At 44.1% G+C, this 25,652-nt stretch overlaps 3 protein-coding genes across 18 annotated transcripts in view; 1 reads left to right on the top strand and 2 right to left on the bottom strand.

Annotated features, from left to right (window-relative positions):
* Positions 1 to 87: 87 nt before the first annotated feature.
* On the bottom strand, positions 88 to 5,902 carry LOC133497654 (protein C19orf12 homolog). Of its 6 annotated transcripts, none has more exons than XM_061813711.1 (4): positions 5,762 to 5,902; positions 5,123 to 5,189; positions 3,226 to 3,441; positions 88 to 1,211 (listed from the first exon to the last, which is right to left on the bottom strand). In XM_061813711.1, exons 1-4 carry the CDS (start codon positions 5,900 to 5,902, stop codon positions 946 to 948), a joined length of 690 nt encoding a protein of 229 aa, XP_061669695.1. In that variant the 3' UTR covers positions 88 to 945. The 6 variants fall into 6 exon arrangements, with proteins under 6 accessions (XP_061669695.1, XP_061669698.1, XP_061669697.1 ...); XM_061813714.1 differs by lacking the exon at positions 5,762 to 5,902 and adding an exon at positions 3,869 to 4,017 and having other exon boundaries at positions 5,123 to 5,733; XM_061813713.1 differs by lacking the exon at positions 5,762 to 5,902 and adding an exon at positions 5,305 to 5,322.
* On the top strand, positions 5,832 to 8,469 carry si:ch211-260e23.9 (uncharacterized protein LOC555795 homolog). Its single transcript, XM_061813724.1, has 4 exons — positions 5,832 to 5,970; positions 7,254 to 7,395; positions 7,469 to 7,628; positions 8,151 to 8,469. The coding sequence occupies exons 2-4, from the start codon at positions 7,266 to 7,268 to the stop codon at positions 8,377 to 8,379; spliced, it is 519 nt and encodes a 172-aa protein (XP_061669708.1). The 5' UTR covers positions 5,832 to 5,970; positions 7,254 to 7,265; the 3' UTR covers positions 8,380 to 8,469.
* Positions 8,470 to 9,813: 1,344 nt separating this feature from the next.
* Positions 9,814 to 25,652, bottom strand: part of znf536 (zinc finger protein 536) — a 402,786-nt gene continuing 386,947 nt past the window's right edge. For all 11 annotated transcript variants that reach the window (XM_061813494.1, XM_061813495.1, XM_061813493.1 and 8 more), the window contains one exon: positions 9,814 to 14,007. In XM_061813494.1, coding sequence (XP_061669478.1) covers positions 13,883 to 14,007 — 125 coding nt within the window. In that variant the 3' untranslated portion in view covers positions 9,814 to 13,882. The remainder of the gene's footprint in view (positions 14,008 to 25,652) is intronic.

Genomic DNA, 25,652 nt, shown 5'->3' with positions numbered 1-25,652 from the left:
AAACAAAAAAATTCAATCACCTGAAAAGTTTCACATTTGTAAGTTCGGTATGATGTTATAACGTGATAAGGTTCACATGGTAACTTGATAAATTGCATGTTGAAATGTGATTAATTTCACGTTTTAACATGCTAAATTCAGTATCACGCTATAACATGAGTGGATGTAGTAAAGTTCATGTTCAAATGTGAAACATTTCTTATGTTTATGTAATGTTTCGCATCATTAGATTATTTTTTTTTTTTTAAACCCTGACACTTTAATGAATGATACAATGTGATGAGCATGACTTCCATATTGGAAAACAAAAACTGAATTTGTTTTGGTGCAGTACTATGAAGGTACAGATTTTTTTTTTTTTTTTCTTTTCAAAATCTTGTAAATTAGCTACTAGCTCCGTAACAATGCTGCTCTTGTATAATACTTTAAAAAAAGATGAAAAAAGAAGAAATTGTACGTTTAAAGGTCTCCGGCAATGACCCGACCTGAACTGGAAGCGATTCGCTTTTTGTTTAGCTAAATGCCAAAGTCCAACTTTTGTTTATTTGTGATGACTAATCATGTTAAAAAGAAAACTGATTACGTTAAAACAAGATATTTATCTTGTTTTTTTTCCTGGTGTGGCAAGATTACCTTGCATACATTGTGGTTTCGGTGATTTATCCGTTCCTGAAAGTTCCTAAAACCAAATTGCGCAAAAAAAAAAGCCAAAGCAATAGTTCCCATCGGAAACAATGTGAAGCCAATGAATCCATCCCAGACACCCACGTGTTACCTTAAAACACATTCATAGATAATAGCTATAGTAATCCAAATGTTTTCTTAAATTGACATACTGTACACATAAACAAGCAGAGATTATTCAAAAGTGAAAAGATCCATCAAAACTCGAGGCCGCTTTCCACAAAATCGTTGCAATTTGCTCCGAGTTGCGGTCGGGAAGGGTCAGTCTCTGTAGCGCACCTCGGCTCGGAGCTCCTTGGTGACGTAGTTGAGCAGGGCGGCGACCACCTGCTGCTGCAACGTGGCGTTGCCCATCACCAAGGCCACCAGCTGGGCCGCGTCCGTCCAGTCCAGACCCCGCAGGACCGCGCTCACGTCCTCGTACAGTTTGCGCTGCTGCGCCGGCGGGAGCTCGGCCAGGATCTGAGGGAGGGGACGGAACTGACCGCTGGACAGCCAACCGGCCAGCATGCTGCCCATGACGCCCCCTGCAGGACAGAAAGGGGAACATCCAGACGAGTCACTTGAGAGCCACACCCGTAACTTTCCTTATGTTTTTTTTTTTTTCTTGCATCCTTACACTCATCCTTCACTAAAATCTACCCTCCTGCCTTCCTTCTTTTCGGACCTCCCTCCTGACTTCCTTAACCTCTGACCCACCGGCGCCCCCTGGCCAATGAGCAGCTTCTCTTTGGATCACGAAGTCATTGGCAGACACTTGCCGTCAAGGCGGTTATTTGTCTGTTCGGACTGTCCAGCTGCCGCAAATAACCCCCCCCCCCCCCCCCCCCCCCGCAGGCTGAAAATAGTCCGGACAAGAGTACAGCCCGTTCCAGTTCCAGGCACATCTCGCTTTCACCGGCCTCATTTAGCACAGTTAGCTTTCCGACCGGCTCGTGTTGTGTTGTCAATAGAAAAATCTACCTTAAATGTGCTGCTTCTTTTCCTTTCGGCTTGTCCCGTTAGGGGTCGCCACAGCGTGTAAGCCTATCTCGTCCATCTTCCTCTCTTAACACCCACTGTCTTCGTCTCCTCCCTCAGAACATCCACCAACTTTCTCTTTGGTCTTCCTCCCGTTCTCTCTTCCCTGGTAGCTCCATCCTTACCATTCTGCTACCAAATTCCTCACTCTCTCGCCTCCGGACATGTCCAAACCATCAAAGTCTGCTCTCGATCGAACCTTGTCTCCAAAACCTCCAACTCTGGCTGTCCCTCTAATGAGCTCGTTTCTAACCCTATCCAACCTGCTCACACCGAGCCAGAACCTCAACATCTTCATTTCTGCCGCCTCCAGTTCTGCTTCCTGTCGTTTCTTCAGTGCCACCGTCTCTAATCCGAACAGGGCAGAGACTCTTCTGTCACATAGAACACCAGACACCTTCCGCCAGCTGTTCCAACCTGCTTAGACCTGTTTCTCCACTTCCTTACCACACTCACCCTTGCTCTGGATTGTTGACCTGAAGTACTTGAAGTCGTCCACCCTTGCTATCTCTTCTCCTTGGAGCTTCACTCTTCCTCCTCCACATATATTCTGTTTTACTGAGGCTAATGTTCATTCTTCTCCTTTCCAGTGCGTAACCTCCATCTTTCTAACTGGTCCTCCGCCTGTTCCCTGCTTTCACTGCATATCCCAATATCATCTGCGAACACCAAAGTCCGAGGGGATTCCAGTCTAACCTCAACTGCCAGCCTATCCATTACTACCGCAAACAGGAAGGGGCTCAGCGCGGATCCCTGATGCAGTCCCACCTGCACCTTAAATTCTTCTGACACACCTACGGCACATCTCACCGCCGTTCTGCCGCCCTCATACATGTCCCGTACTATTCTAAACATATTTCTCCGCCACGCCAGACCTCCGCATGCAGTACCAGAGTTCCTCTCTTGGTACTCTGTCACAGACTTTCTCTCGGTCTACAAAGACACAATGTAGCTCCTCCTGACCTTCTTTTTACTTTTCCACGAGCATTCTCGAGGCAAATAATGCATCTGTGGTACTCTTTCTCGGCATGAAAGCATACCGTTGCTCGCAGATACTTCCTTCTGTCCCGAGTCTAGCCCCCACTACCCTTTCCCATAACTTCATTGTGTGGCTCATCATCTTTATGCCGCTATAGTTCCCACAGCTCTGAACCTTTGTTCTTAAAAATGGGGACTAGCACACTTTTCCTCCATTCTTCCGGCATCTTCTCTCCCGCTAGTATTCTATTGAATAAGTTGGTCAAAAACTCGCACAGCCACCCCTCTAAATTGCTTCCATACCTCCACCGCTATGTCATCGGGACCAACTGTCTTTCCATTTGTCATTCTGTTCAGTGCCTTTCTAACTTCCCCCTTACTAATCATTGCCACTTCCTGGAACTCCAAATGTGCTAAGTCATCATAAGTACTTACTTCACGTCACTTCAAGCGCATCTTGAGCCTGTGCTAAGATTCAAAACCTCCTCCAGCCATGCTTGACATCCTTTGCGATTATTGGACAGAACGCGTTGGGGTTCTTACCGACAGCGACGCCGGCCGGGCCGCCCAACAGGCCTCCGACGAAGGCGCTGCCGCCCGCCATCATGGCGCCCTTGGCCGAGCTTTTGACCGCCACCCTGATGTGCTCGTGGGCCGAGATGTCGCGGCACAGACGCATGATGTCGTCCACCCTGGGCGCCATCTTGCTAACGTGGAATGGACTTTGGGAAACGCGTCTGTTGTTAGGGTTGCGCGATACTGGGGGAAGACAAAAAAAAAAAAATGGTCCTTCAAGTTCGGGGTAATACCCATGCATCCATCCATTTTCTTTGCCGCTTATCCTCACGAGGGAGTGCTGGAGCATATCCCAGCTGTCAACGGGGTACATCCTGAACTGGTCGCCAACCAATCGCAGGGCACATAGAGACAAACGGCCGCACTCAGAATCACACCTCAGGGCAATTTAGAGTGTCCAACAAATGTTGCGTGTTTTGGGGATGTGGGAGGAAACCGGAGTGCCCGGAGAAAACCCAAGCAGGTACGAGGAGAACATGCAAACTCGACGCAGGCGGGGCTGGGGATTGAACCTGAGTCCTCAAAACTGTGAGGCCACCGCTTTACCGCCCAAGTTGAAATAATTTCTCAAAATATCCATTCATTCGTTTTCCAAGCTGCTTCTCCTCACAAGGGTCACGGTCGTGCAGAAGTCTCTCTCGGGTCGAAAGGCGGACTACGCCCTGAACTGGTCGCCGGTCAGTTGCAGGGCACAGATCGACACCGTCACTGAGCGGGAATCGATCCCACGCTGCCTGCGCCAAAGTCAGTGACTCCTTCCTTTAAAAAAAATCATTTCTTTTTCATTTTATCGGCCTAATTATACTGCAGTGTGTACTGTGTAGCCATTAGCACATTCTTAACGCGACTTCCCCCCCCCATGTTACTTTTGTGCATTCTATATTCCGGTGCATTTGTTGACGCAATACGTTGTGTCCGGCTTCAGTTTGTCACAGCCGTGGCCTCCAAAGTATTCGTTAATACCACAGCATTGGTGCTACATTTTGTTAGCTTGTCTATGGCATTTTTTTTTTTAATTAAGCTCCTTGTTTTCTGTGGACAAAAGATCTTGCCCTCAAAGCCAGTTTGACACAGCAACATGAAATTTGGTAGGAATAGAAAGAAAAATGAAAAAGCCATGCTCAGAAGACAAATTGTCTGCCTTTTTGTTTACAAATATTTCAACATTTGCAGAGGTCCAAACGTCCTTCAGACACGCTAGTTTGACTCTTGACAGACGAGAACCAAGAAATGAACAACGATCACGCAATTCTATATGGTTTATGCAAGCTAAAATAAAGCTTCAATTAATTAAATTGAATATGTAAGCATATTTCCCGTGTTCCCTCGACAAATTTCCTTTAGTTCCGTGTCAAACCCAAGGCCCAGGGGCCAGATCCGTCCCGACGCTTCATTTTATGCGGCCGGTGAAAGAAAATCATGTGCATGAGCATCCACGATTTTTGCGAAAATTTGTAACAAAATTTCAAAATCTCATAGGAAACAAATGTTGAGATATGGCCCTTTTTTTTTTTGTTTGTTTACCAAACCTCTTTTAACTGTCACTTGAACGATAGTTGTTGAAATAATTATTATCCTTGACTTCTTATTTAGAAAACAATCAACTGTGTGTGTAATTGTAGTAATATGACGGAGTAATTAAAAATGTTATGGTTTCATCGTTATAACATCCCTCTGAGCGGAAAAGGCAACCACGTAGTAACGAAGGACATTGGTTTCGTTTTTGTTTTGTCACTTTCTGCGAACTAAATCATTTTCAGACTAGCTTCCTTGACTAATGTAAGGAAGGAGCGTGTTTTCCCCGATTCCCGATTTAATTTTGACTTACAATGTGTTAAAACAGTCGTTAAGGCACTTTTCTTACCGGTACTCGCGTTGTCAGAATTCCAAAGTTTGTCCGCGTCGTTGGACTCCTGTGAACGACTTCCGGACTACGGTCGAAGAGCCGACAGTTGAGATAAGAACGTAACGTCCCACCCAAAACGAAAGTAAAATTGTTTAATTTAAGGAAAATACACTAACTATAACAACCATTTGACCACTGACCATTTATGACACATTTTCACCAAAAACGGTTCTAAAGACTAGAATGAGTGTGCCATCGTCACGTTTTTTTGAGGACACGCGACCTAATTTTATTTTCGGCGATTGATGACGTAAAAGATCTCGGCCAGAACGATTTGTCGGTTTCCAAAAAAAATAATAATCTAATAAGACTACTATGAATAATCAACATTAATGTCCATTTTTCAATCAAAACAGTAAAAAAGACAAAAAGTGAAACTTTCTGCACGAGCACGCGAGACGTTGGGGCCAAAAAACAAAGACGAGATACGCGTGGCGGCCATGTTGGGAAGGTCGACGTGCCTACTAAAGGAAATGAATGAATGAAATTCATGCCGTAATTTGCTAATTACTACTTCTAACAAAATATGAATGACCACTTTGAGTATACATTTGATCAAAACAAGTTCCAAATATTTTGAAAACGTTGAGAAAATACTCTGCCTGTGGGACGCCAGAGGTTCCGGTGACGCATATTGGTGACGCCTCTTTTGGGCGGCTCTTGATGACGTAGACGTGACAAGGAGAACGGACCGTCTGGGTAAACAACAAGCTCGCGATCAAAACAAATCCGCAACATCAAATCAGCGCGACGACCCTAAAGAACAAAAAGAATAAGAAGAACAAGATATTTTTGCAGTATCTCAGGTGAGTTGAAAACACGCGCGTCGTCTTGGAGGAGAAATGCAACAACTTTCTTTTTTAAAATCTCCCTGGAACCTTCTTTGTCTTTGTCCATGGCCGTGACGTCACATCAGCGTTAGTTGCCCGAACAAAGTGAAGCCGAGGGCTCAAAAAATGTCACATAAAATATGTGCAAGTCTTGACTAAATCTTTGGTCCTAAAGTTCCAAGATTTATGCAAGTTCCAGTCAAAAGTCATACATCTGCTCAGACACGCAATGTCGTTCTTGAACGTTATGACTTTTTTTGAAAAAATGTAATTTCGAAAAAAAACCCCGAATCTCAAGACAGTCTCTCTTTGCTTCAAAAGCTTTAACCAAAGTATTTAAGTCATTTTTTGTCCAGTAGTTTGCTAAATGCCTTTACTATATGTGATGACGTCACGAAATGCTGTGCTTTTGCCTTAGAAAGTTGTTTTTTTTTCGTCATTTGAAGGCAAAGTTATGCGATCATGTCTCCTTAAAAAAAACACATTTAAGTCACTGAGACGTCATCCGTAAAAAAAGCCAAACTCCTGGCAAGTGTAATGTGCGCAGATGGCCACAAGAGGGAGACAGCAGCCAGCTTCAGAATCAGAATGAAAATCCATCTTTATTTTGCCAAATCCTCTACATAAAAAAACACGCGAGGAATTTGTCTGCGGTCGTTGGAGTTGAGTTTTTTTTAGGATAATTTCTCAACTGATTTTCATGAGTTTACTTTGCCAATGCTAACTTGTGCCACTTGTGCTATGAATCAAACCTAAAATCCATAAATAAGAAAAAAACTCTACAGTTTTGCGATTTTAAAAAAGCACGGTTGAATTTTATCATCATTTAGAGTAATAATGTGGCAATGTAGAAAATGAATGAAAACCAAAATTTATATTGAGTGATATGTTGACTGATTATTTTTTAAATATGTTCGGTTGCAACTTGGGGACATTTAAAGAGACCGCAAGGCCCCAAAACAAGTTTCTTGCTATAGGAAAAAATAAAACCCAAAACATTTTACAGGTATTTTGTGTTCTTCCGAGGCGGACGACCTCAATCTGTTATGTTTTTATTTGCATTTGATTTATTTTCGGGAAATACTGTGATAAGGGGACGGAAAAGACAAACGTAGTTCTTTTGACTTTGCCCTTCAATTGTGATCAAAACGTAGCGGACCGCGAAATAAATCATGGAGTCGATTTCATGTTCATTCATAATCAACTCGCAAGTCAATTTTTTGGGGGGTATTTGTAACGTTTGCGTTGCGGTTGCACAGGTTGCCGCGACGATGTTCGGTAAACTCATTTCTCAGCTGTTCGGCGGCGGCGGCGCCGAGGACGAATGCGAGGAGGGCGGAGACGCCGCGGAGCGAGCGCTGGAGTGGGAAGACGGCGGCTGGGTCGTCGTCAGTCTGCCAGGTGAGCGTCGCCACGCGGCCCGATAGAATATGAGCGAGGGAGGCACTCGGGGGTCTTGTGTGGGATGCGGCAGGCGCCGGGCCCCTCCTGACCCAAGAGGGGGCGGACCCCCCGGAGGATCCTCTGACCCCGCGTCCCGACGCCGCCGTCTACCGGGCGAGACGCCGGATGAGCGGAGGAGCCGACGAGGAGGATGAAGGTTCTGATGAAGATGAGCAAAACGCTTCTTCCAGGTGACTGGCAGGGGAGGGACAATAATGCTTGCTCGTCTTGAAAAAGCAGACTTCCAACAAATTATGAAAAAAAAAAAAATTCTTGTGGGGAAAACAGTCAAAATGTGGCTTTTCTTTGGAAAAAAAATGAAGCTAAAATTTTGTCATTGAAATATTTAAAAAATTCAAAATGTGATGTATTTTTTTTCTTGAAAAGACGAATAATCTCTTAATTAATTTCTTTCTTGAAAAAAGGTTGAAAAAATTAGTTTTCATCACCAAAAAAATAGTCATATTTTTATCTCTAGAGGAGGAGGATGCGCAAGTGTTATCGATCAAATCGGGTAAAAATAAAATGTATGAATAAGATGATCTACAAAGGGATGCTGGCGTCCGTGGCCCCGCTAACTTGTGCGGACCCGGCCGGGTCTTGAAATGGTACCGAGCAAGTCTGAAGTCGAACCAATGGGGGGGAAAGACCCCAAAGGTGTACGTTCAAAAGGTCACGGGGTCAATTCCTGTTGTTTCGGTGCGTCCTTGCAGGCCTGTCACGTCGTCGTCTCCTCGGGCGGCGCCGCGGCGTCGCCTGTCGTGGCGGCTGGCGGCGTGGGGGGTCCTGCTGCCCGCCGACGGCCTCCCGACGCCGACGGCCGAGCGCAAGAAGCTGAGCCGCGGCGCCCTGCTCAGGCAAAACCTGACGGCGAAGACTCGGCGCTCGCCGCCGGCCGAACGCCGCGTCAAGCAGCCCAACCGACGGCAGTACAACTACTGAACGGGGGCCGCACGTGACGAGGACGCCGACGAGGACCGGGACCGGGGGGGTCCGCAACTTGTTTTGGACACTTTGTCAAATGTAGAGAAAGTTTCCCGTGACTTTTGGCTCTTCCTCACACGTTTGATGTGTAAATACACACTTTTTTTTATTTATAAAATGTACAAAAAAAAAGGCAAATAAATCTCATTTCTTAACTGAAATGTTATTTTTTTTGGGTGCTATGTTGAAGGAAATCTTGTCTCATCCAGTTATTTATCTGCTATAGGCACTGGCACAAAATTTCATTTAAATTATTGTCATATGGAGCCCTTGCTACGTAGAACTGCGTGTCATCTGCGTTAAAAGAAGTTCTGGTAAATTTGACCCAATACAGACTGAACAGGAGCAGTCCAAGAAGTCACCCGCAAAAACTTGAAAGCTATTTTAAATTCCTAAAAAGAGAAAATTGAATCACGAAACATAACTTGATATTTCAACTTAAGCGTGGATGTATATTATTTTTGTATGAAAATTATTTGCAGCGTTAGAGCTCATTGTAGTATATGAATATTTTTAAATCACCATTTTTAAAAATCAAGAGCAACATATTTTCACTTGGATGAATTGAGATTTTTGTGTGCAAGCAAATAATAAAAAAAAAGTTACAAAATATAATTTTCAAAAATCTTTTTTATCAAGTTAGTGTGGATGAATTAACACTAGTACACTTTTTGTTAAACTAAATTAATTTTAAAGCTTTAGAGGGCAGATTTTTTTTGCAATAGTTATGAAATCAAGAAACCTGAAACATTTTGAATTTTCAAAGGTCATGATTTTTTTTTTAAATTGACAATTTATTTCATTAAAAGTTTTTTTTTCAAATCAAGAGCACAATATTATTTCCAATTTGATCTTGAATGACTTTTTTTTTTCCCCATTCAATTTTCAATGTAATAAAAAAATAAAAACAAATGAAAGAAATCTTTCATTTGCATTTAATTTACCCAAGTAGAACTTTATTCCTAAATTCTACAAAATAATTTATTTTATTTTTTTTTTTATCAGGCCACGAAAAAGAAGAACGTACCAGACACCACCGGTCGCTTTTGGACCATTGTGTTTTTTTGTTTTTGTTTGTTTTTTTTTTTAGTTGGAATACATTTTATTTTTCTTATAAGTACAGTTCAGTAGTTACAAAACGAAGCATCTGCCATGAGGATACAGCCCAACAAACACAAGACATCGGGAGAGGACGCGGAATGCTCCTTCGGCGACCGCTCGCCGCCGATCCCTTCGCGCGCTGTCGGAGAGCCTCTCGCCGACGGCGTCGCCGACCAACGGAAATCCAAAGAAAAAGTCAAAGCCACATCGAGTATAGATCCAACTCAAGTCTTGGATGGGAGGAAGAAAACGGCTGGGGTAAGGCGGGGGGGGGGGGGGGGGGAGGGGATTATTATCATTTGTATTATTATTATTATTATTATTATTATATTGGGGGACTGTACACGAGCGCGTTAGAGTCGTTCTTTTCACATAAAAACGAGAAAAAAAAAGACGTAGAAACATTTCACGAAGTCGAGGGGACGCACAAACACACAACCTTCACTTCGGTTAGTTAGCTAGTGTCGCGTTTGGAATCATCATCATCATCATCATCATCATCATCATTATCATCATCAGAATACTATCACAGTGCAAAATACTTCCAAGGAACCAAAACAGTTAAAGAGTCAAATGAAAGGCGGAAAGGCAAAAAAAAAAAAAAAAAAAAAAAAAAAAGCAGAAAATCTCGCTCGCCATGCGGAAGATTTCCAATGTGGCTGAAACGCGTTTTGCGGCGCAGGAGACGATTGTCATCTTTCTTCTTCTTCTTCTTGTTATTTTGACTTTTATTGTGTTTTCTTCATATTCTTCGTCGACGCGCGCCGCTCGCAAAAGGACGTGACGGACGCGATCGCACCAGGCGGTCAAATTTCCCGACGAACCTGAAATGCCCCTTAACCTTGAAACGTTGTCCTCAGTTTGACCTTTTGTTTGGTTCAGAGTGTCAAATTGTTGAATGTTTTTGTTGTTTAAAAACAAAAATTCACAACAGGTGTTTAGTTGACCCTCCCTGCGAACCCTCCCCCAAAAAAGAAAAAAATCCCAATTTTTTTTTCCCTCTTTCAAAGGGCAAATGTCACAATGTCGATTTTATTTTGTGAAAATACTAAAACTTGCCTTTAAAAAAATGTACAAAATCCCTTGAAATAAATATTAGTCAATGACTACATTTGAGAAACCAAAAAAAAAAATTCTCAAAATTATCCATCAGCCTGTAAAATATGCCTTTTTTTCACTACAACAATGTAATTAATTGTTTTTAATGGCAAAGATATACATATTTAAAATTTTATTTTGGGGAAGAAAAGCTTGGAACATTTTTTTGAGAAAAAAAAGATTTTTTTTCTTGTCTTGATTAAGTAAAAAATAATGTTTATAATAATAAATAAAAAATCACTTTTCCCTGTCTTTGAATTTTAATTTTAAAAAATAATTGGAAAGAAACTTGGGTGTTCGGTTTGGCAGTTAAGAAAATTGATGTTTAGCCGCTTATCCTCACAAGGGTCATGGGTGTGCTGGAGTCGGGGGACACCCTGAACTGGTCGCAGGGCACATGGAGACCGACAGCAGTCGCACTCCCAATCACACTTTTGGGGGCAATTTCGAGTGTCCGATGAATGTTGCACGTTTTTCTCTCTGCGTTGTGCAAATTTTGTCTTTATTTTTTTCCGTTTTGTTCCCGCCCTCCCCATCCCTACAAAACCACAAAACATTCAAGAGTTGGACATTCAAAAGCTTCCAGAAGATCAAATGAAGTGTACCCGAAAAGGTTCGAGAGCATTTTAGGTTGCCCCCCAACCCCGGAGCGGAGTCGATCGTGATCCGCACGTTTTTTTTTGTTCGTTTGTTTGCTTTTTGCGGATGTGTGTTCAAAAAAAGCGCGATGAGAGCAAAGCGTCGTACGTCCTGTCGTCTAGCGCAGCAGCTACGCGGCTCATTCCAAGCTAAGGCTATACACAACACGTCGGTCGGCTTTTTCCAGTTTTCTTTGACCCCCCCTCCCTCCCCACGTCGTAAGTAAATACATCCTCGCCCGCCTCGTCTTCGTCACCATCATCATCATCATCATCATCATCATCATCATCAGTAGTATTCAGCAACAGTGCGCGACGACGACGACGGCTGGCAGTATTTATTTTACAAAACCCCTCGTTTTGTCCTTGTTTTTTTTTTTTTGTTCTTTTAATTCTTCCTAAGAAGAACGTCGGCATGATAAACGCCGCCTTTATTTTTTCCTTTTCTTTTACGACACTCCTTGGGAACGTCTTACTAAAATCTCTTTATGTACACTGAGAAAAGACCCCCCCCCCCAAAAAAAAAAAAGAGGGTAGTGGTGGGGGGGTCGGGGCGTTATCCCCCCCTCCCCCCGCCTCCCCCGCGTGGGCCGAGGGCTTCAGTACATGTTGGGGCAGTTGAAGTGCTCCTTGTTGACAATCATCAATAACGTCAGCAGCTGGTTCTTTCCCAAAGTTGAAAAAAAAAAGTGACTGATTATTCGCGAGCGTCAAAACAAACACAAATCCTGCAATCACTTTGACGCTTTGCGCCGCGCTGCCACAAGAGGGCGCCAGAGAATTTTTTTTTTCTGTTCAGTGGGCCAAATATTGACTAACGATTCTTCCACGTGCGGTTTTTTGGAGTGCTTGGCGGGATTTTCTCCGGGCGGGGTCGGCAAACAAGCCGACGCTCGCTTCGACTTCGACTGGCGTAAACGTTCAAATTTCATCTTGAGGAAACACAAACGTGTTGTCGTAAGATGACCGAACAATACGTGTTGTTCCCTTGTTAAAAACAAAAACAAAAATTTATTCAGATAATACACCTAGCACATTTTTCTACTTCCCAAAAAGTCCAATTTTGATTGTTTTTGATGTACTTGCTAAAATACAACTTAGTTTTATCATTTAATTTTTAAGCTTTATCTATTCCTGCAAGATTGCGACTTTTTATCTTGAGAAAATATTTTGGGTGAAAATATCTTTATTTATGAACTTTAGCATCTTGGGAAAAATCCAACTTTATTCTGATAATTTATTGTATTTTGAGAAAATGGGCTAGATTGTTTTATTCCAATGACATTTCGGGCTTCATATCGTCGCTGAGGGGCAGAAAGGCCAAGTATGATAAATTTAATTTTTTTTCCTCACAAAAATCGACACTATCGGTGTGTCCCCACGTCATCTGTTATTTTTAGGTAAAATTAAAACTTGCGAAAATTGATTGAGAACAAAATCTTTGCACACTCAAAATGTACAGAATTTTTTAAAAACCTTATTTTTTGTTTGTAGTGTTATGCAATGTTAATATTTCTTGCCTGTATGGAAAGTCTGGAATTATTAATTTTTTTCTTTTAGAAAATAATGAGTAAAAATAGTGAGGTGAGCTACATTTGAGTAGGCTTGTTTTATGTAACGCTTCAATACTTCACTGCAGAAGGAAGCGCACGGCTCGCGATGCTCAGGAAGCGTCGGCCCACATTTTTTTCCATTAGTCAGCTGATTTTCGTGTTTATTGCATCGCTCATCGCTTGAAGACTTTTGCAAAAGAGTTTGTGAAGATGACGTAAAACGGGTGTTTGCTTTTAAGACGTCAACAGACATCAAACACATGATGGTAAATTAGCAATATTTTGAGCATATGAACATTAGCGCTGATGATTTTGGGGCCTTGACGGTATATTAGCAATGAAAAATTTCAACGGCGCGGCGTTTGGGAACACACGCAAGACGGGGATTTGCTTGATTTCCGGCAAGTTGCGAGAAAAGTTGGAGAAGTTCTGGTTTCCGATAACAAAACACATAAGAACTGAAAAGATCTTCAGGGTTTTGCGGGTCTACATTTTCCTAAAAAACAAAAAACTTTTTCTGTGAACTTGAAACAAACAAACAAAAAAAGTCTTTTTTTTTTTTTTTTGCATTCGAGTCAAACAAAATCACGTTCCAAAATAATAATCAGTCACTTTTCGATTAGCAGTTTTAAAGGGAAAGAACCGACGTCACCCGGATTAATAATCCTCCTCTGGTTGTTGTTTTTTTTTTGTATTTGTTTTTTTTTTGTTTTGTTTTTCGTTTAACGACGCCTGTAAACATCGCTACGTCGTTAACAGTTAGCCGTCTGGCTAACATTGCTAATCTACAGAAGAATACATTCCGGGTACGATATATTTATACGTATAGAAAGTCTTGGTGGTGGAATACGGGAGAGACACTCGAGAAAAAAAAGGAAACAAAAATGTTGTTGTCTGTCCGTCCGGCCGGGGGAACGCCTGAAAGATGACAGGAAGTGCTTGTCGTCACACAGGTAGTTTCAAAACAAAGGTTTTTTTTTTTTTTGTGTTCTAGGTCCGCCTTCCAGAGAATCACTTGATGCTCACGTGTGTCTTTTTCAATAAAGTTTTTCTTCTTCATCATCCGGGCCGTTAGTCTCGCTCGCTCCGGTCGAGGTCGGCCAGCTCGTCGAGGTCGCTGTTGAGGTGGTCCTGGTCCAGGGTGAGGGCGGGGTCGAGGGTCATCGACCGGTCCTCCTCAGACATCCACGCGGGCACTAAGGACCCAACAGAACACAGCGAGGTCAGCAAACATGGCCGCCAATCACGGGAGTCATAAAGGGTTCTAGCCGGGGTTGAGATTTCAAACAAGACTTTGGCTTCCAAATCAGGGTTAGGGTTTTAAAGATCAGGTTTCAGTTGTGGTTTAGGGTTTCAAAGCAGCTTTCGGGCTTTGGCTTTGGGGTGAAGCTTGAAACTGGGCTATGGAAACGCAGCTGAAATTTACTCCGAAGGTTTCAACCCGAAGTCGGGTTTTGACCTAAGCTAACATTGAAGGCCGGGCTTAAGGTTCCGGGGCCAGATTTATGGTTTCACGGCGGGTTTAAAGGGAGCGGTAAGGTTTAAAACTTGGGTTGTGGTTTTTCATAGTCGGGCTTCAAGTCAGGGTTAGGGTTTCAAGTCCGCGTCAGACTCTAGCATATGTAAATAAAGGAAGAAAACACAATCAAAGAAATAATAGAAGAAAGAAAGAAAAGACTTCAGGTCATCATTTTCTAAAAATAGCCAATCGTCCCAAGAAACTGTGGCCTTTAGCATTGTCCGCCAAAGGCCAACCAAAGCACGCGAGCGCGACAACGTTGGTACTGCTCGGTTGCGTTGAAAGCAATTCTGATAAGGACGAGGTGTCACGAGCGCGGAAAATAGGGTAGGACCAAAATGCAGGACTCCGAGGCGTGGACATGGTTTTTGAGGGTGGTTTAATTCCATGCAGAGGTCATACACAGGTAGGCAGTCCACAAGGGCAAAAGCACAAAAACAAGAAATGAGGACAGATAAATACAAGGCCGAAAAAAAGATTTGACTACGGTGGCAGGTTGCGGAACGTGAAGCTCGTAAAGTCACGCAACCAACTGGCAACGAGTGAGAGCACACCCGCAGATTCGGCACCAGTGAGGTGCAGGGCACAAAGACACAAACAACCAATCACGCTCACAATCTCACCTAGGAGCAATTTAGAGTCTTCAGTCAACCTACCGTGCACATTTTTGGAATGTGGGAGGAAACCGGAGTGCCCGGAGAAAAGCCATCGATGTAAAATTTGGAAAATCCCATCCTCAAGTCATCAGATAGAAAATAAATACATTTTTGTGAGGATTACGAAGGGCGCGCCGACGAGCGATTGAAGCCGCAGCGACATCGCACGTGCTTTTACATCCTCACAAAGCGAAAATAAAGACCCGAAAAAGTTTCCCCGGCACGGAAACTCGCGCTAACGAGCTCCAGATTAGCTTCCATATTTGATTTGCACTCTTCATGAAGTGAGCCACCTGGAAGGTTATTTCGCCGCCTCCCCCGAACGACTGCCCTCGGCCGACTTTACACGTTTATCGCAACTTTCCTCACAGTTTTTTTGGCCCACAAATACACAAGAACTAATAAACGCACAATCACGCCGATGGGGGAATTTAGGGTGTCCAATGAGGGGATACGGGAGGAAACCGGAGTGGCCACATAGGCACGGGGGAGAACATGCGAAATCCACAAATGCGGGTTTAGGATTGAACCCGGGACCTCAGAACTGTGAGGCCAATACCCCGTCTCTCGCAAAAACACAAGTTCTGACCAGTGTTCCACCGCAAAGGCGTGTTGTGTATCCACGATGACGTATTCCAGAGGCCTGGGCCCCGTTGGACTCGCCGCCACCAACAGCGCAGAAGTACTGACGGAAGGGGCCGTGGACCCCCTTCCCGTCCTGAAGGAAGGGCCATGTGTCCTGGGTGCCAGGATGGGAGGGCTCAGCTCCCCCTACCGAACCCGAAAACAAAACAAAACTCCTTCTGCTCGAGACTGGCTTCGGGTGCTGAATTGTCCAAAAAATAAAATAAATCAAGAGCACAAGTTCATCTTTGACGGACTGCTGAACAAAAATCCCCATAAAATGGCCGCCACAATCCAAAATGGCCGATTTCCCCGTTCGTTTTACCGAGACTTTTTGGTAGTTCTGCCCGTGATTGGACTTCTGAACTAAAACCCTAAAACTAACCAACGTACTGACACATATGTCCTTCGAGTTTGTTGGTAGCTGAACTAAATGTCAAAGAGGACTTTTGCCTGTGACGGATGACCCAAAATGGTCGCTCGGAAGCAAAAATGGCCGACTTCCCGTCGTGTCTTCTGCGACGTCGCACTAAAGTTCGCGTTGCAAAGCGTCGGAATCCTTCAAACTTGCCTTTATAACCAACATTCAGAAGCATAAACCCGCAAATGTAATTCAGGGAAAAAAAAAAAAAAAAAACAATCGTGCTAAGTCTCAGTAAAAGTTTTGTCTTGCGTAAGAGCAATTTCGGGAGGTACCAAAGCGGGGAATGGCGGCATCAGTGGCGGGCGCAGTCTACTTCCTGGGGTCACACTGAAGGCAAAGACTTATTTTGTTCCTGTCAAAGGTTCAAGCCGCAACCACTTGATGGAACAATCATAAATATGTAAATATGAGTCGAGGAAGTGAGCGCACCGTGCATCGCCGCCCACCCCTGAAAAAAAAAAAACAACAACCGTATTTTTAGATGGTTTTAATGAATACAGGATGTTTATAGACGGGCCCGCCGCTCTCTGTGATTCGCACAAAAGAGGAGAAAAATCCACATTCTCCCTCCTCAGCCCTCAAAGCGCTCGGAGGAGGAAGAACAAGCGGCGGGAAAAAAAGAATTCGTGGCGGCGGCAGGATTGTTGTGCGCCTTCGCCTCCTCTGCTTTTTTTTTTTTTTTTTTTCATTTTTCCCCCCCGCCTCGCGTCCTATTAGACGAACACGCCCTGCAGTGGTGGAGGGCGCACATCAAAAGTCAATTTGTGTGCTCGTCGTGTTTATTAAAGTGGCAGAAAATAACCTAAAAAGATAAATCCAAACTTGTATTTTTTTTTTTTTTTTTTAGACAGGGTGCACGGCAGGAACAAAATGGGAAAGATTCCTTGTCGGAATTTAGGAGCGACGTTATCGCGTGTGTACATTTCTGATGGCAGCGGGCGCAAATAACTTTGTCGGAGTTGGACAAACTCTTTCGGGTAAGTTGGCCTTTGAACGACTTTTGGAAATGATCAAAATGTAAAAAAAAACTAAACTAAAATAAAATAAAATAAAGGGACGCCTTCCCGCATCTTTGGCGCAAGACATTTTTGACAGCCGACCGCATTTCACGACGCTCGGTGAATTTTACCAGCGGTCCAAATTTGGTTCTGGCGGAGAACAAACAGAATAACAACCTTTGGCAAAAATCTCCAGGAAAAATTTGTCAATATCATCATTCAATTCTTATTATTTTTTGCGTGACAAAATCTGACATTTGAATTACATCTATTGAATTTAAAAAGCGCATACACATACATGTACGTTCGCTGCGTTCGTCTTTTTGAGACGTCTACGGAGAACACGAACGCTCGGCGACAAGTTGTCGAATTGTGCACGCTGAAGCACGGATGGGGATGATTCAGACCGGCCAGAAGTTGACAAAATATAATCACAAGGAGACTTTTTCAGACCGCCACGTTGTGAGGCCCAACGTTCTACAGCTGCGCCATCATGTTGCCGTCACTCCAATCAGTTTCCTAAAACGTTTCGTCCACCAAATTGTTCACTTCTTTTTCATAAAACAATTGAAGCGCTTTCTCATGTGATTATTGAGCCATCCTGGATGTTCACGTTCACCGAAGCACAGCACGCGTTGGTGTTGTTGCGTATTTTGAAGTAGTCAAGGCGGTGAGATAAAAAAAACAAACAAACCCCAAAACAGCGCGCTAAGCTAGCAAGCACGTGCGCGTGTGTTGGGTCGTCCCCCGAACGCCCCCTGCTGCCCGCCCACCGCCACTGCCCGCTAGACTTGCTCCGAATTTGCCAGTTCCGCGGCAAGACGAGCGACTTTCCGGCTCTTTCCGCCGGCGGCTTCCCGAGACTTTTGTTTCGCCGACGTCGTTGCGACAGACGCCCCCCCCCACGAATTTTGCGCCCTCGAGTTCAAGCGGAATCTTCCAAACATTCCACGGGCGCCGCCGAGGCAAATTATTGGAATTTGAGGAGTTTGTGAGTGTGGGAAAGCCCTCCAAAAAATGTATTTGGCCCCGAGGATAATAACAATGAAGAAAGGGAGCAACGTCAAGCCTTTAATGAGAGTCCGCTGCTTTTTTTTTGTAAAATAAAATAAGCGAGCGAGTGAAGTGCACGTTTGTTCTCGTCGGTGGTGCGCGGCGCCTCTCAAACTATTTCTGAGGCTGAAAGATTGGCGCGCAGATAAAAGCTCCGCTGAGCAATTTAAGCCCAAACACTGCCGATGCTACAATCTGTCTTGTGTGCCTGATAGCGCTTTCCTCCGCTCGCCTCTCCAAATTACTTTCTTTCATATCTAATTATATTTGCTAATGATCTTATAAGAGAATAATGGAATGTGCTTGATCTATTACCTTTTTTTTTTTTTTTTCCTGCAGTGCATAAATACAATGCGGCTGGAAATGACTGCCGCAGACGGGAAGAAATGTTTTTTTTTTTTCTTCTTCTTCTCTCTTTCTTCTTCCTCCTTAATGTTTTTGATGAGAAGGGAAAATGGAGCTGGGAGCGGCGAGGTCGTTAATGGCGACGGGCGGCGAGGTCATCGCTCGCGCGCCGGCCAGATGCCGCCGCCGGGAGGCGCTCCAACGAGCCGCTCGGATAAAATACGCTTCAGCTGGCCAAAAACGGCAGGTTTCTTTTACACATCTATCCATCCACATAGCTGCTTATCCTCACAAGGGCCGCCGGAGCCTCGCCTTGACATATGAGTTGAAATCATTTCGTGACACGCTTGTAAGTCAAAATGCCGCAAGCGTCTTTCCCCTTTGAAATGAAAAGAAATATCATTAATCTTTTCCAGCTTGCCATAAAACACTGCTAATAGGAACAACGGCGCTCCAACACTACTGCACTTTATGAAAACATACAGTAATAACACATTTGAAAAGAAGGTATTAATACTTGAATTGGATTCGTTGTGCTGCTGTTGCTTATTAAACTGCAGTCACAAACGAACAGTCGCCACTCGTCTCGCTGACTCAATACGAAGTTATCGTATTATTATTATTAATTGCAGAGGATCACAAATATGTCCATTGATTGTATCTTCTCCTTCTTTTCCTTTCGGCTTGTCCCGTCAGGGGCCGTCACAGCTTGTCATTTGTCACATTTGTTTGGCACAGTTTTTTTCTATTTATTGTATCTACATTTTGTTATTTTTTTCCCAAACCTAACTTGCATCTTTAAGTGATCAGCTTTCATTTTTTTTAAATTTTGCTTTGAAAGCACGTTTACCATTTAAAAATCAATCCAGTTTTTCAACCCCCGTTTTTTTGCAGTGACACAAAAAGGTTGAAGGTTTGCATCCCAAATGAGTCTTCTTAAGCCTTCCCCCCCCCCCCAAAAAAAAAAAAACGTCATCCGGGATGCGTCACGGCCATGACCGACACGCCGGCGTCGGAGCGCTCACGGACGGAAACGGCGTTCGATCTGCTTTTGATCTCCTAATCGTTGGTGTAAAAATGCTAATTAGTGCCCTCGCAATCCTCCCACAGAGACGGAAGGGGAAGGTGCGGGGGGGGGGGGGGAGACCACATGGTAGTCACACGTACGCGCCGGACTGCTTACGAGTTCTCGTCGGGGGCAAATGTGGGCAAACTCGCATTCGAACCGGCGCAAAATTTGGGAGTCTTCGGTCAAGCTGTCATTTTGGAAAAGCCCGTACATTGCTGCTCATCCATACCACAACTGTATACTATATTGTATATAGGAATTGAAATTCTTGTTCAAATCAGCCAGATTAATCAAATTGTTTAGCGCACTGGTGTCAAACTCAAGGCCCCGGGGCCAGATCTGGCCCACTGTGTGATTTTATGTGGCCCGCGGAGGCAAATCACATGTATCAGCTTCCATGATTTTTTTTTTGTTTTGTTCAAATCTGTAACAAAATTTCAAGTTGTCAGATCATAAATAATAACATTGAGATCCATCCATCCATTTTCTTTGCCGCTAATCCTCACGAGGGTCGAGGGGAGTGCTGGAGCCTATCCCAGCTCTCAATGGGCAGGAGGCGGGATACACCCTAAACTGGTTGCCAGCCAATCGGCAAACAGTCACACTCGCAATCACACCTACGGGCAATTTAGAGTGATAACATTGAGAAATCGCAGACATTTTTGTGTAAACAAACAACAATAGTTGGGAAAAAAAAACATTACTCTTGATTTCTAGTTCCAAAACTAGTTTAGAAATTTCACGTGCAAATATGATGATGCGGTTAAAGATTTTTTTTTTTTTTTTTTTTTTAATGGTTTCACAGCCATAACGGCCCCTTGAGGGAAACCGTAAGTACAAATGTTGCTTGCCACAAAAATGAGTTTGACACCCCTGGACTAGAGTATGAGGCACAATGTACAGATCCTTACACAGAGCAGTTTATTCATTTTTTTAAAAATAATTTCCTTTTAACCCTTTAGTCTTTTATAGCACCGCAGGTTTGAGAAAAATGCCATTCCAGGTATGTTATATGTCAAGTATGTATAACATATCTGACAATAAAGTTACTTCAGCTTGAAAAAAAAAAAAAAAAACGCCTGGATTTGAACCCCAACAACTGCGAGGCAGGCATGCTAACCGCTAGCCAACCACACCGTCAATATGCAAGACACGTCGCATACACACACCCAAAAATAAAACAAGTATAATGCAAAGAGAAGGAAGACGTTTTGATGGCGTTTTTGCCGCCGCACTTGCCGTCCTCGTCGTCGTGATTCTTCGGCGCTGACATAATCCCGATTGATTCGTTCAGCAGATAAAAAGTGGTCCACTTTTGCCCTTTTACTGGCGGCGTGGGGGCGCGTAACATAATACGGCCTTTTATTCGTCAACAATGTCACATAATGGCGCAGGAATGCGCAGGCGGAAAGGCCACGGCTTGAAATGGCGGCGACGGCGCTCCGGTGGAAAAGAGAAGAAGCGCCTCATTAAGGAGAACGCCGATGCCGTCGCCGCCGCACGCTAACAAGGCCAAAAACTTATTTTCTTTAACGACAACCTCGCTTTCACCCCTCTAATGAACCCCCACCCCCCACCCTCTCAAAGCAGGAAGTCAAGCGTTTGTGTCTGGCGGGACAGGAAGTGGCCCATCGGCGTGTTCCCGTACGATTTGCGGACGTTTACATCTTACGGTCAAAAACAACATCCGTCGCATTGTCAAAGGACACCGGGCCAGTTCAAAGGTGGCAAATGCAGTTTCACATTTATTTTGGGAGGAAAAAAAGAGGAAAAAAAATCACCTTAGTGTTCCAAAAAGAATAAAATTTCACAACTACATTTACTCCAGGCATCCACCATAGACGAAATTGTTTAGAGTTTTATGAAAATGTGTGCAAGTGACAGCAGCAAAGGGGCTTCAAGTTTTTTGACGTCAATGAAAAATGATTTATTGGCTGACTTGAAGATGAAATTGTTTTACCCTTTTGATATCCTCCAGATTTGTACAACAGTACATGTTATTCAATGATGACCAAAAAAAAAAAATCGTTTATGTATTTGAAAGTGTGATGAAGACGCCAAATGCTTTTGATGTTTGTGAGCTGTGAGTTACATTTTCAAGTTCTTCAAAAAAAAAATGAAGTTTTCTGATGACAGCAAAATTGTCTTTTGGTCTTTGGAGTTGACAAAAATGGACGCGTACACGCTAAACGTGAAGCTTTACATAAGACTCAAAATTGCCTTTGTTGTTCGCCAAAGCATGTACGCTCATTTTTAAAAACGGATTCCGTGACATGTTTTTGATTTTAAACCGTTAAAAATTTGCTGAATTGTCTGCTTATGCTTGTAGTAAATACATTTTTTAAGGTCTAAATTGACATTCGGTGAAGGTTACACGTTTGAGACAAGGCTCAACTCAATGAACAAACACCAGGGGGCGCCCTCTCCTCACCAAGGCGCTCGGAATTGTCACCAGCTACGTGCATCAAATGTACTGGACCGGAAATTGTGAACATTTTACGACAGCGGATGGAAATATGTAAATCAGTAGGCGGAGCTCAGCAGCAACTAGCCCAACACTTTTTAGGCCGCGACGCATCTCATACGGGGCACAGCCCGTTGGCCCGCTGAACTCCAGAACAGAAAGTGCGAGTGAAAACTTTCGAGTGGGTGTGAACAACAACAAAAGAGATCCCAGCAGATCACAGCAAGGCAACGTTGCGCACACACAAAGCGAGCTCGTGCCGGTGGCTCCTTGGCGTCCGGCAGCGAGTTCGACCTCCGACGAGGTCTCGCCACAACTTGAGCGCGCTAATCAACCGCACGCACGCGTGCACGCCCGCCGGCGCTTGCCGCTCACTTTGCACCTTTTCTCACTCTTGAATGCATCTGAGAGGAAAGTTCCGGTCTCCTCTGCACACTCCAAACTCGAAAAGTCTCCGACATGACCGGAGGAAATCCTTCATTAGGATCATGACACAGAATTGGAGCTAAACGGTTTGTTGAAGAAGGGAAAAATCACGTTTTAATCGTACTCATCGGTACAATGGACCTTTCCGACCTGTCAAGCACTCGTACGATAACAGCCAATCAGATAGCCGCGTTGTCCCACTAGCAATGCTGGTGGCGGTCAGTAGCGTGCGCCTGGAAAAGTTCGTCTTCCAAAGAAAACAGTCCTGAGATGCGCTTGGGGAACGTGCAGTTCTGATGAAAGATATCCTGCTAGGTTGATTCATTTTCCAAAGCCTAAAACACAGTCGACGAAGTGTCTACGATGGATTAAGGCTCGCGGAAGAGCGCACGTACAACTAAATGTGGATAATATCAACAACCACAAGGGTGTATATTGGAAGGTAAGTGAGGGAGAAGTTCGATTGAATTATGATCAGTGCAGGAGAACAACTTTCACTTTGTTAGCGTATCACGGACACGCGTAATGAAGTGTGTCATGTTTTAATGCCCAAGAGTCGGGTTCGCGAGACGTAAATGCGCGCGTCATGCAAGAGAAATGTCTATTTGCCTATTTGGATCACATCGGACTTTTACAGGGATGAAAGTGGACTTTCCTGAAAATTCCTGAAATCACAAATGCGAGCACCGAAGGTGTGAAGTCCTGCTCGAGGGGCCTGAAAATTTTTTGAAAAAATGGACGGCTGTGGTGCATTCAAGAACTAGTTGACACAAAACGCTCGACGTTCAATGATTAATCTGCCTTTTGTGCGCACACGTGCACCCTTTGTGGCTTCCGCTCTCGCCGAAATTTCGGAATCTCGCGAGGTCGTGAGAATGGGAGGCGAGGGGCGCTACTGCCGCTCGTGTTAGCGCCTCAACATGGCTACGCCCGAACTCAAACGCGTGTTCGCTCAAATGTCGTCACCTAATATTCGGACTCATTTTAGGCAATTTTTCCTCAATTTTCCGGAGGAATTTTCATGAGAATTTGGAATTCCGGGAAAATGCGGAGGACTTTCATCACTGCGTTTAAGACAGAGCACTCGGTACGATTACGAGCCAAGTCCAAAGAATACACCAACTCACTTCTAAAGACTTTGCAAGTCAAAAAATACTCACCCTGCTTTACACGCGCAGTACGATTCCACTATTTTATCCTGTTGAAGTTTATGAGGCGTCAAACTTTTTTGCATCGATCGCCAACGTTTCGCTGTAACTCTGACGCTGCGTCCTGCTCCGTCCAAAATCTTAATTCCGTGTACATATCCTAGCGTGAAATAGTTGAGACCTCCCTGTGGAACTCTCTTGGACAAGTCGGACGCATTTGGCAAAAATTCATACCGCAATATCATCCGGAATACGCGTTAGAGAATCGACTTCGGTCGCCATTTTGGAAGCTTGTGGGACATGGTGAAGGGGGCGGAGCTTAAGGTCCATCGTACCAGGTGTTACGGTACGGAAAAGTAAAAGCACGTACGACAAGCTCTGACTTTACATTGGATTTGATGTGGGGAAAAAAAAAAAAAAAAAAAATGCAAACTTGAGGTTTGCTAAAGACAAAAGTGTCCCGAATGTTCTTTAAAGACTTCAAATGATATTTGATTTTTCCAAAATGGAGGACATTAGACGTGTTGACCACCTTCCATGCTGAAGGAAATTGAACGTCACAAAGATTTGACGAAGAAATTGCTTTGATGCTGATGAAAAATTGCCTCATGCCAACCAAAACAAACTTCTTTCAAAGTTTAAATTTTGTTTTTAGATGATCAATTTAATGAATTGTCATTTGCATTACATTTGAATTGTTTCAGAAAAATAAACAGGTTACAAATGTGCATAAATGAAGTTAGTCGAAGGCGACAGAATTGTCTTTGAGGGTTACAAAAACTCGGCTTATCAAACATTTATTCCGTCCGCAAAAACACGTTAGCTTCGGGATCTCATTTTGATATAAAAGATCTGCGCTCGGAAGTACGAGAGCGGAACGCAAGCGAGGTCACGCGAGCGCCGAACTCAACAAACTTGCCGCCAATCCACCAGTTTGTTCTCCTTTTTACTAAATGAGAATTGATAAAGAGATCAAAAATGTAAAGCGGTACCAAAAAATGGAAATGGAAAAATTGGATCTATTCCCAGTCCCCAGTTTGGAGTGTCAAAAAAACAAAACTTTTTTTTTTCCACTTTTTCGGTCAGAAGCCGGAGTTTTAGTCGGAACCGACCCGCGTTCTCCTGCTGATTACTGAAGAACAGAAAGAGCAACTTTCTCTTTCTTCGGGTCGGTTTGGTTCTTCTAGCGCCACAGGAGACAAGTTCCGGAAATTGCTGGAAAACGGCTGCCAAGGCGGGAACTCGGCTTCAAAGAAAATGGCTGGCAGTGCGCGAGCTAAAAAAAAAAAAAAAAAAAAAAAAAAAGCACCCGCGGCACGACGGCAGCCTTTGCGCCTTCCGTCAGAATTCCGAGGACGCAAAACGGGAACCTGACGCGGCTTCGTCGAAACGTGATCGCGATGGGGCGCTCGCTCAGTCGGATCCCGTCAAGGGTCCTGAGCCCGGCCCGAAGTCGCCGTCTCGGTTCCGAAACCGGACCTCGCCGTCCTGCCGCCCGAAACGTCGCCAGGGGAAGCTCCCGAAAATGTCGGCTTCTTCCTGCTCGCTCTTCATTTAAAAGAAAACAAGAAAATTCCCGACTCAGCAGACTCGCTGGTGAACTCTGCAGCTTCACTTTCACCTGCTTTTGTTTTGTTTTTTCCCTCCTCCTTTCTTTGTGTTTTCTTTCCGCTTCCAGGACATTCTTCTCACGCTTTTTGTTGTTCCGGGCGCACTCGGCGGGCGTTTTTTGGCTTTCATTCAGACAAATCCCGCTTGTGCAAAAATGCCGGCGAGCTCCAGACCTCCGCCGCGGGAGTCGGGAACTCGCCGGCGTGGGGACGACACCCGCTTTGCACTTTGTCAGCGCCGATCAAACGCTTCGTCAATAAAGTTGAATTACAATTCCAGGTGGCTCGTTTTACCGTCGGCTATTGCTGCTCGAGTATTCGGCGGAAGCTTGAAAATGGAAACTTTCCAAGACAAAAATGCCGTGACGGTTAATTCAAGACTAAATTATCGCTGACGTTTACCAAAAATATACACGCTAAACGTGTAAATCATGTGAAGCTTTACTGAAGACTCCAAACTGCCTTGGTTGCATGTACGCTCATTTTTAAAAATGGATTCCATGAC

This window comes from Syngnathoides biaculeatus, chromosome 3, assembly GCF_019802595.1.
Source record: "Syngnathoides biaculeatus isolate LvHL_M chromosome 3, ASM1980259v1, whole genome shotgun sequence".
Lineage (NCBI taxonomy): Eukaryota > Metazoa > Chordata > Actinopteri > Syngnathiformes > Syngnathidae > Syngnathoides > Syngnathoides biaculeatus.
Note: the sequence above shows the minus strand (reverse complement) of the source record. Positions and strands in the feature narration are given on the sequence as shown.